We start from the raw sequence: 14667 nt of genomic DNA on the forward strand, positions 1-14667 counted from the left end.
CCAACAAAAAACAGCTTTAAATTTTAGCGAGCAAGGCCCGCTAAATTGGCCAATCACAGCGCGCGTAGTAACTGAGAGTAACGTGCCGAAACTGTAGCAGATCGATTACCGGTATACTAGGCAACGAAATATGAAAGCATACTTAGTTTTAATAGCAAATCAGAGCGCAGGAAAACGTTTTCTTTCTGGTTCAGGTACAACTGAACTAGTTGCTCTCACACTGAGCTTTTCATCATACAACTTGTAGTTGGTAAAGGTAAAGAAACCGTCTCAACGAGTTAGCGAAGCTGACGTTTCGAGCGTGAGCTCTTTGTCAGAGCACTTACTCGATCTTACTCGATGAAAAGCCAAGAGATTCATTTGCCCGCCAAAGACCCCCGGAGGTTTCTTTAGAAACTAATATGTGGCACTAACGAGTACTGAGTGAGGCTGATTGACAATTGACAGCAGAGGGGAGGGGATGGAACAAGTTTTTTTTGGCTCATCTTCCCCGCCCGGTGCCACCACGCCCTCTTCCATGATACGAAAAAAAAAATATCCATCGCTCGCCCAGCTAAGATGTCCACAATACAGGCTATCCTCCGAGTGGGGAGATATACTATGATATTACAGTGAAAGCGTCTTGCAGCTGCAATTTATTATTTTTTAATGGAAAGCAGTGGTAAGAAAATGGATATTCCGTCTTAAATGAAATGTAACCAGAAGACTTTGGGAAAAAAAGTCTGCTGTTTTGAACTAGGTGAAACGCGCTCGGTAAAATGGAATCCAATCATTGGAGATGGAGCCCCCCATCCACTGGCAAGGACACCCCTGTAATGAACGATGCCTTGGGTGAGCAAAGAAAAGAAACCACGTGACCAAACTCCCGACCTTCCCCGAAGCGCTTCATGGGGGTCCCCTGAATCTTCGTCTTTACAGCCTCGCTTTCAACACCACCCATACTCGCTGTCAAATGATGCCACGCGTCAGAAAGGATAAAGCCAGGGATGATGACGTTCACAGTAATCCCGCGAGGGGCCAGGGCTTGAGCGTAATATCGCACCTGTAGAGAAAAAATAACACAAATATTACACGCGTTTTGTTTGGCTGAGTAGCGTGTTTGTATCAGGTTATGTGAACAAGGCAAAGATTCCCTGATTAGTCCTACAGCTGGATTATGCAAGGTTTTGGTTCCTTTGCGGGGAAAAAGGGCGTTACTGCTCCAATGTAATACTCGCACTAGTGCAATAACAACGGTCGATAACTTATAATCTCATCTTTTTACGAGTTATGGCAGAACAAACATAAAAAGAATCGAGTTAGCCGTAGAGATCAAAACTAATAAAACACTAGAAATCTCTATACCCTGATTTTATGTTGGCATAACGTGTAATCTGTCATCCTAGATATTACGTTTCGGTTTCTTCAAATTATAGTGTGTAGCTAGGTAAATGTCTTGTGCAGTGACCGAGTTCCTTTATGTTTAATTGGAAAGACCGACTACATGCATGTCATGAACAAATGAAAATGCTGTAAAACTCTTATTTTAACAATTAAATCTTTATGTCCGACTCAGGGTGCGTTCTTTTGGGTTGATCTGGATCAGGATCATTAATCCACTGTCTGGATCATGGTGCACCAAAGGAACCGATGGATCCTTCCATATAAAAATCAGTAATCTCACCATGCAATTTAGATGCAACATGATTCGAGTAATCTTGCATTATTGTTTCTGATCCGGATTATATCAAAGGAACAGACCTTCAACATGTCAGATACTCACACCTTGCGTACATTAAGGTGGGACATAAGGTTTATACACACCATGTTTCAAACATTTTCTCGTGGCTAAGAGTTAACTCCAAACCATGGCAAAGTGTACATTTTAAAAAGCTCAAAGAGCAAAGATTATGAAAAAAATATTTGTGTACCCTATAACTTACTGTATTGTAGCCTGACACCGCCTGATTAAATCTGCCACCTGCTGGGGAATGCCAGGGTTTACTTAAGAAAAGATAACTCCTACAAGAACTGATCAAAAGGAATAATTTTTACATTTATCAAAAGAAGACAAACAGCTGGCTGGATAAGCGTAGAGATTTTTGAAAAGTTAAAAACACGTGAAATGATGACCAGTTAAATCTGATACAGAAAATCTAGCATACGTTTCAATACATAACTTTGACAGAGTGCACTGGATGGAAAAGTTCTATGCTCATCCCACAGAATGTACTCAGAACAACAAATCCTGAAAAGTTTAGCTCCACTGAATAAATCCTTCTCAAGATATCTTTTCTAGAAGGCGAAAATAACTCGTTTTGAGAAAACGAGCTTTAAAACTTATAGCAACAGTAGTTGTCAAAATAAAACTTCAATACCTTAAGATTCGAGTTCCGTACTAAAAACAAAAACTTCGAATTTCTTTCAAAATTTTAGGTTAAGTCCCGCCTTAATCTAATTATTCTACATCATCGAATTCTCGTGAAAAATACAACGCATTCTGTGTTTTCCGTGCAATATGCTTTTACCAAAAGGTCAAATTGGAAAGTTTCATTTTCTCAGTACATAGCTCAAACAAGTTTTTTGAACCGGATAGCACTTATTTCGTTGTCGAAGACTGAACCGAGTTTATCGACCTGGTGACGTCATTGGTTGTAGTCGTGCCAAAGTCGCTGATTGAATTTCTGGTAATGTTGCGACAAATAATTCAGCTACCAATTTCGTAAATACTCATGATCACATTTCGCAGCATTTCGTTCGTAATAGCAGATCACGAGTGAACCTTTCACGTCTTCTGAGGAGCTGTCGCTCATAGTCTTTATTGTTTTTTTCTGGGAACTTGACCAATATGGGACTACGAACTGCGCTGACCCTGAATTTTTCAAGTCAGATTTTAACATTGCAAACGCAAATATTTGTCATGCTTGTTTGCACGAGTATAAAGAAGTTCAAACGCGATGGCGTGATTCGCCGATGTATTTGTGTCATTTCCCCGGTGGGTGATGAAATACCAGATGTATTAAGCACACGCTATTTTGTTCATAGAGGCTTCAGATAACTTGAGATTGAGGCGGTATCATGAAAACACAGCGTTAACGGAGCAACTGCAGTGAAAGGGTAATATAATAGTGATTGGCCAGAAGATAATCACGACTGAGGCAATGTCCATGAACAATTCACGACTGAGGCAATGTGTCCATGTTTAACTCCCTTCCAAGGTATTAATGCATCAGTCAATTCCAGCAGTGCCCATCCCCCCCCCCCTCCTCCCCCAAGCTAACCCCCGAGCATTAACATTTTTTTTAAAAAATGGGCAAATTCCCCGGGGTGGGGACACATAAGCTGTCTAAATGCCCCCGGGGTGGGGACGAAGAAAGAGTGCAAATGCCCCGCCCCCGGGATCGTCGCCTTCCAACACCTGTGCAGTTTTTTAATTAATCAGTGAATAAAACGGTCAACTGTTCAGTGTTTTAATGCAACGGTAAGACTTCAAGGACAACGGTACGGGTTAGTTGATTCTGTTTATATTTATTTCTTTATATTTGTTTTTAACAGTTTGCTAGAGGATAGCTGGGATTGCGGCGGATGTGCCCCCAGCCACGAGCGATGATAGGCGCCTGTATTCGCAGGCTACTTTTTCTGTGAAGAATCAAGACATTTTAAATGATGATGCATTGCATTTTAAGCTCGCAAGATCTGTCTTGAAGATCGCATCATTTGAAGTATTTTAACTCCACTTTCATGAATTTAAAAAATGCTAGGCTAGTTTTGAATGCGAAAAGCGAAATCTTCGTGTTCACGTCAGTGATTGTTTTGTGATAAACAAAATATAGTTCACCTTGTCGCTTATATTTATATGCTTACAAGTAATGAAGAAATATCTAAAATTGAGAAAACATACCTTTAAAAACAACTGCAACTTTCTCTAGTCCCTGACAGACAAGCCATTGTTCGACAAACACCTCGTCTTTCCCGATGAACTCATCCATGGCACTTTCCAGAACACGTGTGTCGAATGCTCGGGGGTCGCCCCGGGATACGCAAATGCCCAGCCCCCGGGCCGCGATAAAATTGCGGATGCCCCACCCTCGGGACTGACAACGTGAGCAAATGCCCCGCGGTTTCCCGGGGGGGGGGGGGGGAATGAGCACTGCTGGAATTGACTGATGCATAACCGCTGACTAAAAATAACAAAAACGAAAATTATGACTGAGGCAAGTGCCTCGATTTGCCTGTTACTAGCAGTATAAGAGAATAGGACAAGACAAGAGAATAGGATCATAATCTCTTGCTATTGAATGATTTCAGAGATCTCGGTAACATATGTTCAACAATCGCACTTCATGATTCAGGGCCGTAGCTAATAGCGGCCCTGAACCAGGAAGTGCAATTATTGAAAAATATGTTACTGAGATCTCTGAAATCATTCAGTAGCAAGAGATTACGATCCTATTCTCTTGTCGATAGCTAAAATTAGTAACCAGAATACATGAGCTCAAGGGGACTGAAAGACGCAATCTAAAATAATGTGATATATGATTTTTAAAGCAAAAATAGAATACCTCAGCAGAGAAAAGCTCGCTCTAAACCTACCTTGCATGCTTCTGTTTTCTTATTCCGCATGCAGAGGTCTTCTGTAAAATCTGCACGTATCCTAATATGATGTTTATTTTTTATTTTATTTTTTTTTAATATTATGAACGCTTCCAACTCGAGACTACTGATCAAACAGAGATCCCGAATTTTTAGCATGCCTGATTTTACGTTACTAACCAATAATTCTAAGCCACCTTTGGCTTGGGCAGTGATGGCGTATCCAGGTTTGGGAGTTTGGATGCAATTGGAGCCGTACGTGGAGATCGCCAAGATATAACCTTTACCATCCTCCATAATTTTGATCGATCTTTCCACCATTCGAATAAAACACTTGGGATATATATCTTGAAAATAATCATAGGCAGAAAAATCGTCAAATTCGCCAGAGCCGATAGTTTTCTTGTAACTCGCAGCGGCCTTTTTAGCTTCGTCAGTTTCAGCTATGGATGTCACGCCGATCGCGGCGCCAGCGTTATGAACGAGAGTGTTGAGCTTGTTTCCAAAATTCTTCTCCACGCATTCAAAGATTGCATCGACAGTTTCAGGTTGAACTAAATCTCCTTTCACAAGGAACACTGAGATTCCATACTTTTCCTCCAGGACCTTCTTCGATTTTGTCGCGCGCTCCGTGTTCGAGTTGTAGGTAAGGATCAAATGCGTGTAGCCGTCCTTCGCTAGCTCCTCGGCTGCATCGAATCCCAGACCTCGGGTGCCGCCGGTGATGATGCCGTACATGTTGAGACTTCAAACGCCCTTGCTTCAAATGAAAAGTTATTCAGCAATTGAAAGAACTAGGAAATTTTCGCAACTTCTAGCAAGACTGTCTACGTGGGCTCTGGCGTCCGGTTCGGCAGGTCGAAAACCAGTTCAAGATCGAATAGCTGGTTTTCACATGACGTCACTAAAATTCGAACTACAAAATTATTGATCTTCCTGAGATTTTACTTAAATGATGTATAAGAGCTGCTGAAAACTAATATTCATACAAATTTTCGCTCCGAATGGGTTCTTGGTTTTGTGATCCACTACGCTTAAATTTCTAAGCTTTTGCGTGACGCGGCATTTACATGACGGTCTAGAGAGCTGTCATGATGGTTAAAAAAGTGACTTATTTAGGGGAACTTGGCTATCTCAACAGTTCATGTCTTAGAAAAAGTATTGTTTTAATGTTTTAGAGTTCCTCGAGGGATAAATTCACGCTTTTGTAGCAAAACTCAGTGACAGATGTTTCTGTTGGTTTCCGGCCGCCATGTTGGTGCCCATACGGATGGGCACCATCATGGACATCATAGCGTCTCCATACAAATCTCTATAAATTTGGGCAAAAAATTTCTCCGCATATCTCGCATAAGAAAAATTGCTGTGACCAGAATTTTGGCGAGAGTCTTTGCATATTTACCTTCTTTCATTTCCCAAATTCTGGACTTTATCTATTGACAGGTTTTGATTTTTATTTTCATCTATTTTGAATTGCGTGACACTGAAAACCAGCAATTGTTATTACTTGTCAGTTTGCCAGGAAATTGCTCAAAGATATTAAACGCGCGCTGATTGGTTTAAAATCGTGTTTCTACTATCTCGATAAAAACACGGGCCGTGAAGATGCCTTCTATTTCTTTTAGAAATTCCGTGACGAAAAGAAGAAAACACCTTGTTTACTTTGATAAACAATAATATAATATTGTTTTCGAAGTGTCAGTGAAGAGGATCTAGATAAAGTTTTGAACCTCCCTAACTACGGTATCATAGAACAACTATTAGCAGATCAAAATACATTATTAGAAACTAGCCCAAAGAAAATACGCGCGATGATTGGTCTAAAATCGAGTTTCTTTTTAACAATTAAAGCTCGGGATTTCTAACCAAATCTGAACTTCGCAAGTCCTGCCTAGGTCTCGGTAATAAAGCATCATTTAAATGCTTATAAAAAATTTGCGGCAAAGTACTCCACGCCCTGTCTAAGCCTCAGTAAAAAATATATCATTTATATGAGTATAAAAAATTTAAGGGCGCAGAACTCCTTGGCCTGTCAAGTTCTCGGAAAGAAAACCCAATTTATATACTTATAAAAAATTTCGGGGGGAGAAATTGTGTCTCTCCCATGCCTCGGTACAAAAATTTATATAAAAATATCTATCCAATATTCCAGTTACAAATAATTGAATAAGGTAACATGATTAAAATTTAAAAATCATGCACGGCACCTTCAAAAGCCCAGGTGCTTTACAACCTGGAAGTGTAATTATAAAAAGAGGTGCACGTGAAATAGGTAAGAATGATAAAAACAAAGCAATCTATATGGCCGGTTTAACACCAAGTAGAATTACCGGTATGGCGTTTGTCTTCTAGTTTTCTTCGCAACCTTAGTAAAACAGGCAACGTCACTACCTCCCCCGACTAGCAACCTCCCCTCCCCCAAAACTGCAGTCGCGCAACCCACATTCATCACAAAGGTCTGGGACGAGCTATAGGAGTACTGTAATACCTTATGTCTCGTGGAAGGGCCATAGTTACATCAATCCTTCGTTCTTTCCGGTCGATCTCTTTCCCCAAGACGGGAAATACACTTGGTACTACGATGGAGGTGGTAAGACCACCTCTTGAAGACATGGCAGATGGCGAAACACACAAAGCAACTTTTGCAATGAGCTGATTTTGGTTCCCCGAGGCTCAGTTTGGATGCGCTAATGGCGTCGTACGAACTGTAGTCGGATATACTGGGGGATCTAAGCCCTTTCCGACTTATACGAGCCTGTAAGTTACTCACTAACTGGAGCAAGGGAATTAACACTGCCTTTTCTTGGGTTTGTGATATCGATTTCATGAAGTCTAACACTTTTCTTGTCAGAAAAAAAAAAAAAAGATTACATAATAATCGACATTAGTTGACGCAGCTTAGACGTTTAAACGTTCTAACAATGTTTATAACATTAAGTGTCCCTGTTAAGGTTAAAAGCTATAGTAGTTTGCTGTTTGAGAAAACTACGCGGAGTTAGTGTTGTGAAATATTGTAATTTGGTTCTCAACATCTGAAAGCCAATATAAGAATTCTTAAGCTTATGTGTTTACAGCTAAGCGCTGAGTCATGTTACATAAGTGTTCGCAATACGTGACATGAATGCGTGACATGAAAACTTTTGTCTGTGCTAATATTCTGAAAGCCAATATAAGAATTCTTAAGCTTATATGTTTAACTTTCTGTTAAGCGCTGAGTCATGTTACATAAGCATTGGCATTATGTGACATGAATGCGTGACATGTAAACTTTTGTCTGTGCTAATATTTACTGACCTCATATATGTTATCAGAAGCGTATAACCTCATTATAAGCTTCTGGTGTTATGTTATGTTATATTATGGAAAATTAGAGAAATTAACTGAGCGTCTTCTAGCCAAGCTACATCCTCCAAACTTGGTGAATGCAATATTCTACCTAGCATTTAAAAGTTGCGATTCACAAATTGGGGAAAATTCAATTTTGGAGAAAGTTATTTGCCATCAGATTCCTATAAAAGCACTGTAATTTCTGACCGCTTTGCCAACCCATCAAGTTGGCATCAAAAACCGTAATAAGGTCCATCCAACAGAATCCAATCTAGCCCCAGGCTATTGGACATGACTTCCTTTGCACACTGGGCTTAATTGTTTGTTTGGTTAATTAATCAGCTGGTGATAGTAACTTACTGTTGTTTTCAGCTGGTGAAATTGTCCACCCTTTAGTACGTAATCACAGCACACCTGAGTAGTATGCAAAAACAGGTGGTTTTCAACCTTGAGAAGAGTGTTGACCTTGGGATATATTTTTAATCTTTGTTTTTTACTTCTCAGCGGGGACCATACGGAAACTGTGCAGCTGGAATATGATCCAAACTGTACAACCTACAGAGATCTGTTAAAGATGTTTTGGAAAAACCATGATCCTACAGCATTGCACAAAGCACAATACATGTCGGCCATTTTCTATCATGACAACCAGCAAAAGCAACTTGCAGAGCAGACACGAGACGAGCATCAGAACACAATAAAAAGAAAAATAGCAACAAAGATTCTACCAGCAGATACATTCTATGTTGCAGAACAGTATGTATTTAATGGTTATTTTTGTTTAAGTGTTTAAGTGTTTCAGCTACAGCGGTATCAAGGCAGCTGAAAGATTAGTAAGAATGATTTTAGATTGAATAGTTAAAATCAATTGCTTGCCTGTCTTCATTATGTTGTCATGTTTTCAGGAAAGACACTCTAACTTGCACTGTCTTCTCACTCAGGAGTATGAAGTGTTACCCGTAGACTGTTAGGAAAACCTAGCAAAATTTTGAGAGAGAGAGGGAGGGAGGGAGGGGAGGGGGGGAGGGGGTAGCCTTCCACTTTCTACATGTAGCGTCCCATATGCAGGGAGCCAACGAGCATTTACTTCTACAATATAATTGTACTTCATGCTGTAGAATCTCCGTCTAGCTTTCTTTGTTGTCAGTACGGAATTATAGCAATTTTTTTAAAATATTGAAAAACACAAAGAGTTGACTTTGGGAAGATTTTTTGTAGTAAGAGCAGTGTTATACATGAACAACAAACAAGTTTTAATGGGCTGTGAAATGATTATTCTGGAACCTGGCTATCACAGGAAATGCAAAGGGTTAGCAAAAAGTTCATGTGTGATGAGGGGAAAAATTAATACATCATGTGTGAAAAGTAATGAAGAGATGAATTAATTCATGGATTTATGGGTAAACTGCAAGAATTTTGTTAAAATTCACCATGGTGTGAAATGGGATCTTGTCTGCCTTGTAGAGATCCTCATGACTGCCATGGTTACCGTAATTTCTGGCTGTTTACCCACTCGGTAGATTACCGCATCAGTCATTTTTCGCAATAAGAAGAAAAAAATTTCAACAGATTACCCGCACTGGCAGATAACCCGCACCCAAAAACAAAAGAAATTCATGAACTCACAAAGTTGGAGTGATGATAAGCCTTCATGACCGTGCATAACCCGTACAAGTGTAGATTTTTTTAAAGCCGAAGATTGATAAACTCTTCGCTTAGCTGCCAGTTCAGAGGTGAAAAAACTCTCCTTAGCCATGAACTTCTTATTTTTTAATTTATCAGGTTAAATATCCAATTCAGTTACGTTTACAGTTGTCAGAAGGCAGTGGATATCTCAGGATCTACTGACTCTAAGAAAGCGCTTGAAACAGGAAAATACTCTCTACCTCAAGGCAGTGTTTCCTAGGAATATTTTACTGATGCGCCAAATATTCTGGTGTTTTAAAATGTTGTCTGTGAATGTTCGTTTACATGCGTGCCGACAATCACCTTTTATGTCGTGTCATATTAATTACGTGGCGGCAGTGGCGCCATGAAACGAACATGTCAGCATCATTTTTTCTGTGTGAATTACTTTGAAGCCTGCTATTTCACATTTTTATTCTTTTATTTTCCGAGTTTATTATTCCAGTTAGTGAATAAAGTTTTGGTTTTCAACTAAACAAAGAAACAATCCTTGAAATTAGCAAGGTAAGAAAGTAATAGCACACATGTGATAAAAGATTTTGTTTGCCAACAACGTTTGTTGATATGTTTTCAATTTGCATCGGTTTTCATCGAGAGCATTTAAGTCTACAGGCAATGCAAGCGGGATAAATGAGGCAATACACAGTTTTTAGGAACAGTTCCTTTAATGACTTTTATATTTTTTCTATATTACATACATACATACATACATTCATACATACATACATACATTTTATTTGTTATCAAATTAAAATTACAATTATAACATGCCCGCAGCTGAGCTAATCTAGGCGGGTCATGTTTGGACGAGTTATTAATATACAACTAGGTACAACTTAATACAACTGAAGGTAACAAGAGAACTAAAGAGACTAGAATTGACAACAATGACTAAAGACAACTAATAAACTAACGATATTACAAATAAAGATCAGCTTCTATTCACATTTGGAACCACTATGCCTCAACTGAAGACACTCCACTTCATGACTACTGTCCTGAAGGGCCTGATTCATGGTGCAAATGGCAGTGTGATCAGGCAAATGGCACCAACACATTCAGCCCAAAGAATGTGGCCCCTGCTGTGATGCAAGAGATTCTTCCCACATTTGAGGCTTTGTGGGACAGAAACCTTCTCCAAAGTGTATTGGAAGGCCTCTCACAGAACAGCAATGAGGCCCTAAATCACCTTGTTTGGGACATCAGTCCAAAAAAACTCTTTGCTGGTCCTGAGACAGTGTTGACAGCTTGCGCTATTGCTGTTTGCCTCTTCAATGGGGTGCTAGAGCAGTCCAAACAATGCTAAGAGGACTCAACCTGGTGGTTGGAGAGCACTGCAAGTCTGGTCTGACAGCCATTGATAAACAGAGACTCTGTGCACCTGCAGAAAAGTCCTCAGAGGCAACAAAACAACAGCACCAAATTCGTCGCAGTCAGTGAAAAAGCCGCAGTGAAAGGAATGAGGAGCAGGAGGGGCCAACATATGAGCCTGGGGCTTTTGGACTTTAATTTTTCACTTCGAACATTATTTAGATACTTTTTTATTAAGGTCTAAATAACATTTACCTGCTGAGAATGTCTCAAATGTATTTCATTATTCAAAAATGTAGTAAAATCTGGGGATGAAAAAGTTACGTTTTTTGAGGTTATGCAATTTAGGGGCAGGTCGTTTGAGAGAACGAATTGTCCAATTCTCACCAAAGTTGGCAGGGGTGTGTATTTTTGCCTGTAGAATGCAATGATGTAGTTTTTGAAGCCATACAGGTGAAACATAGATCATTAAATGAGTGCCAAACTGGAAAAAAGTTTTCTTTTATGTTTGCTTGTTGCCATGGAAACAGAACCCCCCCAGAAGCTGGTGAAAAGTAGGTCATTGCATTCTACCATCTCTCCTGCATTTGCAACGAAAATTCGGCCCAATTAGGACAGGTTCTGAAGGAGATTGACCTGCCCCAAAATTGTAGCTATTTCACAGTAGGGGTCCTAGTCAACACCCCTTAGCTCGGCCAGGATTTGACGAAACCTCTTAAAACTTATTGCCACAGGTAGCTGAAGACTTAAAGTCTTAATGTAGCATAAGTTATGATTAAATATGGTTTTCAGTGGTCATACTTTCTGGACTCCAGTTTTGACAAAATTTGGCCATTTTTGCAGGTATCTACTACCTTAATGAATACATACTAGGAGGAAAATAAATTCAGCTTTACTTTTTGAACGATTTCTGTAAGATCAATATAACAGTCTTCTGAAACTAGAATTTCAAAAAGTATTTGTTTTATTTTCCTCTTAAAGACATTTTTTGGAAGCTTTCTTAAATATATCTAGCATTTCATTCCAAATTTTTGTTCCGATTCTAGAAAATGAATTCACTTGAATTGAGAGTCTAGAACTTTGTGTGTAAAAATTATTTGAGACAGAGGATCGAGTATTGTAAGAATGAATATCAGAAATGTCTTGAAAGAGATCTTGAATGTTTCCAGGAGCATTTCTGTGTCTTATTTCAAACATAAGGTTAGCTAAAAGCTCATAATACAAAAATTGTAACGGTAAAACACTGGCATCAATAAATAAAGGAATCGTATGTTGATTTTGCTCAGAAAAATAAATAAAGCGAAGAGCTCGCTTTTGGAGCTTGGGAAGCTTTTCAAGGTGTGATTTATATGCTTGGCCCCAGGCCACCAAACTATAAGTTAAATAAGGAGTAACTAAGGATCTAAAAATAGTTAAAAGAGTTTGTCTTGGTAGAAAGTGCCATAGTTTACAAATCAATCCTACAGTTCGGCTTATTTTAAAAGCTACATGATCAATGTGATGTTTCCAAGAAAGATTATTGTCAATTATTACACCTAGATATCTCACAAATTCTTTACATTCTAGAGCCACATTCTTTTGTTGATCATTATCGAATATCATAATTTTGGGATGATAAGTAAGTTTTCTCTGAGCTGGTCTAAAGATAACAAAATTTGTTTTTTTAATATTTAAGGTTAATTTATTAACCGTTAACCAATCGAACAACTTGCAGAGTTCTTGATTTACAGTCGACTCAAGGGACTTAAGATTTTTGTCAGCATATATGGCATTTGTGTCAGCATTCGTCTCTGCTTACGGTTTTAAAACTATACCGGAAGATTTAAAAATTATCACATTACCCGCACCTTCCTTTCACCCACACCAACAAATGTTTGCGTTGAAATAAACAGATTACCCGCAGGTAATTGGCCAGAAATTACGGTACTGTAATTATCAGTTGAGTAAGCCATGGCAAAAGTTTGGTGACCAGGTTTTAATGTTCAGCTCGTGTTGTCTTCACGGGCAACTGGCTTCATTTCCAGTGACAACTTGTCGACCTTTGACATTATTGGCAGCAAAGTGGGCGAAAGGGGATGATGTTATATTGTTGCCACTGGAAACAAGTAAAGTTGTCTATGGTAACACTGTAATTTTAAGGCCAAAACTTCATTGCCAAAGCTCTGTTTCACCTTACTCAACTGATAATCGTAGCATAGAACTTGTAATGACTGTAAATAGTGTGCTGTCTGTTTCCTGCTTGTGTTAGGTTCCTGTGAGGATTCACCTCCCCACGAACCAAATCTCCCTGTACACATAAGGACCATAGTATGCATATCAGAGTACATGACTCAAAATTCTGTATTGTTAAGAAGTGCATATATATATAATACATGTAGCTATACAAAAACTGGAACATGATCTGTTATGTTGCAGATACCATCAAAAGTACATGCTGCGTCAACGCCCCACTTTGCTGAAGAGTTTAGGGTTAAATGACGAAGAACTTAAGAAGTCTCGAGTTGCAGCTTGTTTGAATGGTTATGTTGGAGGGTTTGGTTCACTGAAGAGTTTTGAAGCTGAATTGGATAAGCTAAAACTCAGTGAAGCCCAAGCAGATTTGGTCAGAGAAATCATAGGAAAGAAACGATTCTAAATTGAATCAGCTCATCGAGCAATAAGCACTTACGTGTAATGACTGGCCCCATGGGAAACAGTGAGATTTGTATCCCGGAACCCTCATTATCTTCCAAGGCAGAGCCAAGGGAAACATCAAGGGTTGAGGGAAAGCAAAACTCACTGTGTCCTATGGGACCAGTCATGTGTTTTGTTATGCCTCCCAACTCAAAATTTGAACAAATTGTGAAAAAATTATTTGCTTGACTCTGGGTGGCACACAAATTTGTTGCAGTTCCAGGGTGTGCAGCCTGATCGTGTGCAAGTCAAACATCCAAGTTGTTGTTTCCCTAGGGAGTCAGTGAGTTCTGACCTTTGACACATGACATTTTCTCCTCCAATCAGAAAATGTATTTGAGTTGGGAGGTATAAATGCTGTTAAGCATGTTACTATATGTGGTCAGCGTGCAGTGTACTATTAATAGTTTTCGCCCTTTAATTGTAACATTCAGTGCTCTAAACAGAAAGTTATTTACAGATCCGTCAGTAGTAGAAATGATGTTGGTTTGCTTTTATAGTGCTTAGTGCCAGACCCATTGCGCATGAAGTCTTGCAATTTAAACTTGTGGTGTGTTGCAGGATGGAGAATTCAACTGCTTTGGGTAGACCTGAGTCTAAAGTGAAATCACTGAGTTACTGTTACATTGTACAAACTCCTGACTGGAGTCTCTCAATATTTAGCTTAATTACATGTACTTATACATGAGGATATAAAGATTTCAGTATTTAATACAAAAGCTGTGAATAAACTTATGTAGTAAGACACTTTCTTTGGAATTTCTCTTCCCATTTCTAGTTGTGTGTTTCATTTCATATTATTTTGTGTCTCACCTTCACGGGGTCTGGACATCAACGTTTATTGCCTTGTTTGACCTATCATCCTTTGTAGAGCCCCTGTGCTTGATGTACAATGTCCATAGTTCAATCTCCTGTTATTGTAAATCCCCAATACACAAGTGTTGATTTTGGATGGGTCGTCTTGTAGTCTTTCAGTTGTGAGCAACGATATAGTTGATGATGGCCCCAAAGGCAGCCACTGACCAATCAAGCTCAAGTTAACTACAAGCAACTACCTATTAACAATCTCAAATGTCGATGCTTGTAACAAAACCTGGA

General features: G+C 39.2%; 2 protein-coding genes across 5 annotated transcripts; one reads left to right on the top strand and one right to left on the bottom strand.

Moving 5' to 3' along the window:
• Nucleotides 1–126: 126 nt before the first annotated feature.
• Nucleotides 127–6024, bottom strand: LOC145465466 (enoyl-[acyl-carrier-protein] reductase [NADPH] FabL-like). 4 transcript variants are annotated; one of them, XM_081449247.1, is made up of 3 exons: nt 4753–6024; nt 3881–4160; nt 875–1042 (listed from the first exon to the last, which is right to left on the bottom strand). In XM_081449247.1, exons 1-3 carry the CDS (start codon nt 5308–5310, stop codon nt 966–968), a joined length of 915 nt encoding a protein of 304 aa, XP_081305373.1. In that variant the 5' UTR covers nt 5311–6024; the 3' UTR covers nt 875–965. The 4 variants fall into 4 exon arrangements, 2 of the variants coding, with proteins under 2 accessions (XP_081305374.1, XP_081305373.1); XR_014041607.1 differs by having other exon boundaries at nt 955–1042; nt 1923–4160; XM_081449248.1 differs by lacking the exon at nt 3881–4160 and having other exon boundaries at nt 127–1042; nt 4753–6019.
• Nucleotides 6025–6797: 773 nt separating this feature from the next.
• On the top strand, nt 6798–14339 carry LOC145465828 (peptide methionine sulfoxide reductase-like). The gene is made up of 3 exons (XM_081449584.1): nt 6798–7329; nt 8404–8655; nt 13312–14339. Exons 2-3 carry the CDS (start codon nt 8474–8476, stop codon nt 13529–13531), a joined length of 402 nt encoding a protein of 133 aa, XP_081305710.1. The 5' UTR covers nt 6798–7329; nt 8404–8473; the 3' UTR covers nt 13532–14339.
• The last annotated feature ends 328 nt before the right edge of the window (nt 14340–14667 follow it).

Source organism: Orbicella franksi, chromosome 13 (genome assembly GCF_964199315.1).
Source record: "Orbicella franksi chromosome 13, jaOrbFran1.1, whole genome shotgun sequence".
Classification (NCBI taxonomy): Eukaryota; Metazoa; Cnidaria; class Anthozoa; order Scleractinia; family Merulinidae; genus Orbicella; species Orbicella franksi.

What these genes read in the sequence shown, in the direction of transcription:
- LOC145465466 (XM_081449247.1), bottom strand. Translation starts at nt 5,310, where the DNA reads ATGTACGGCATCATCACCGGCGGCACCCGAGGTCTGGGATTCGATGCA. An exon ending in AAGGTGGCTTAGAATTATTG is followed by an intron (nt 4,161 to 4,752) that starts GTTAGTAACGTA and finishes TGTTATTTTTAG; the next exon opens with TCAGCGGTTATGCATCAGTC. An exon ending in AGTTGCAGTTGTTTTTAAAG is followed by an intron (nt 1,043 to 3,880) that starts GTATGTTTTCTC and finishes TTTTCTCTACAG; the next exon opens with GTGCGATATTACGCTCAAGC.
- LOC145465828 (XM_081449584.1), top strand. Translation starts at nt 8,474, where the DNA reads ATGTTTTGGAAAAACCATGATCCTACAGCATTGCACAAAGCACAATAC. An exon ending in ACATTCTATGTTGCAGAACA is followed by an intron (nt 8,656 to 13,311) that starts GTATGTATTTAA and finishes GTTATGTTGCAG; the next exon opens with ATACCATCAAAAGTACATGC.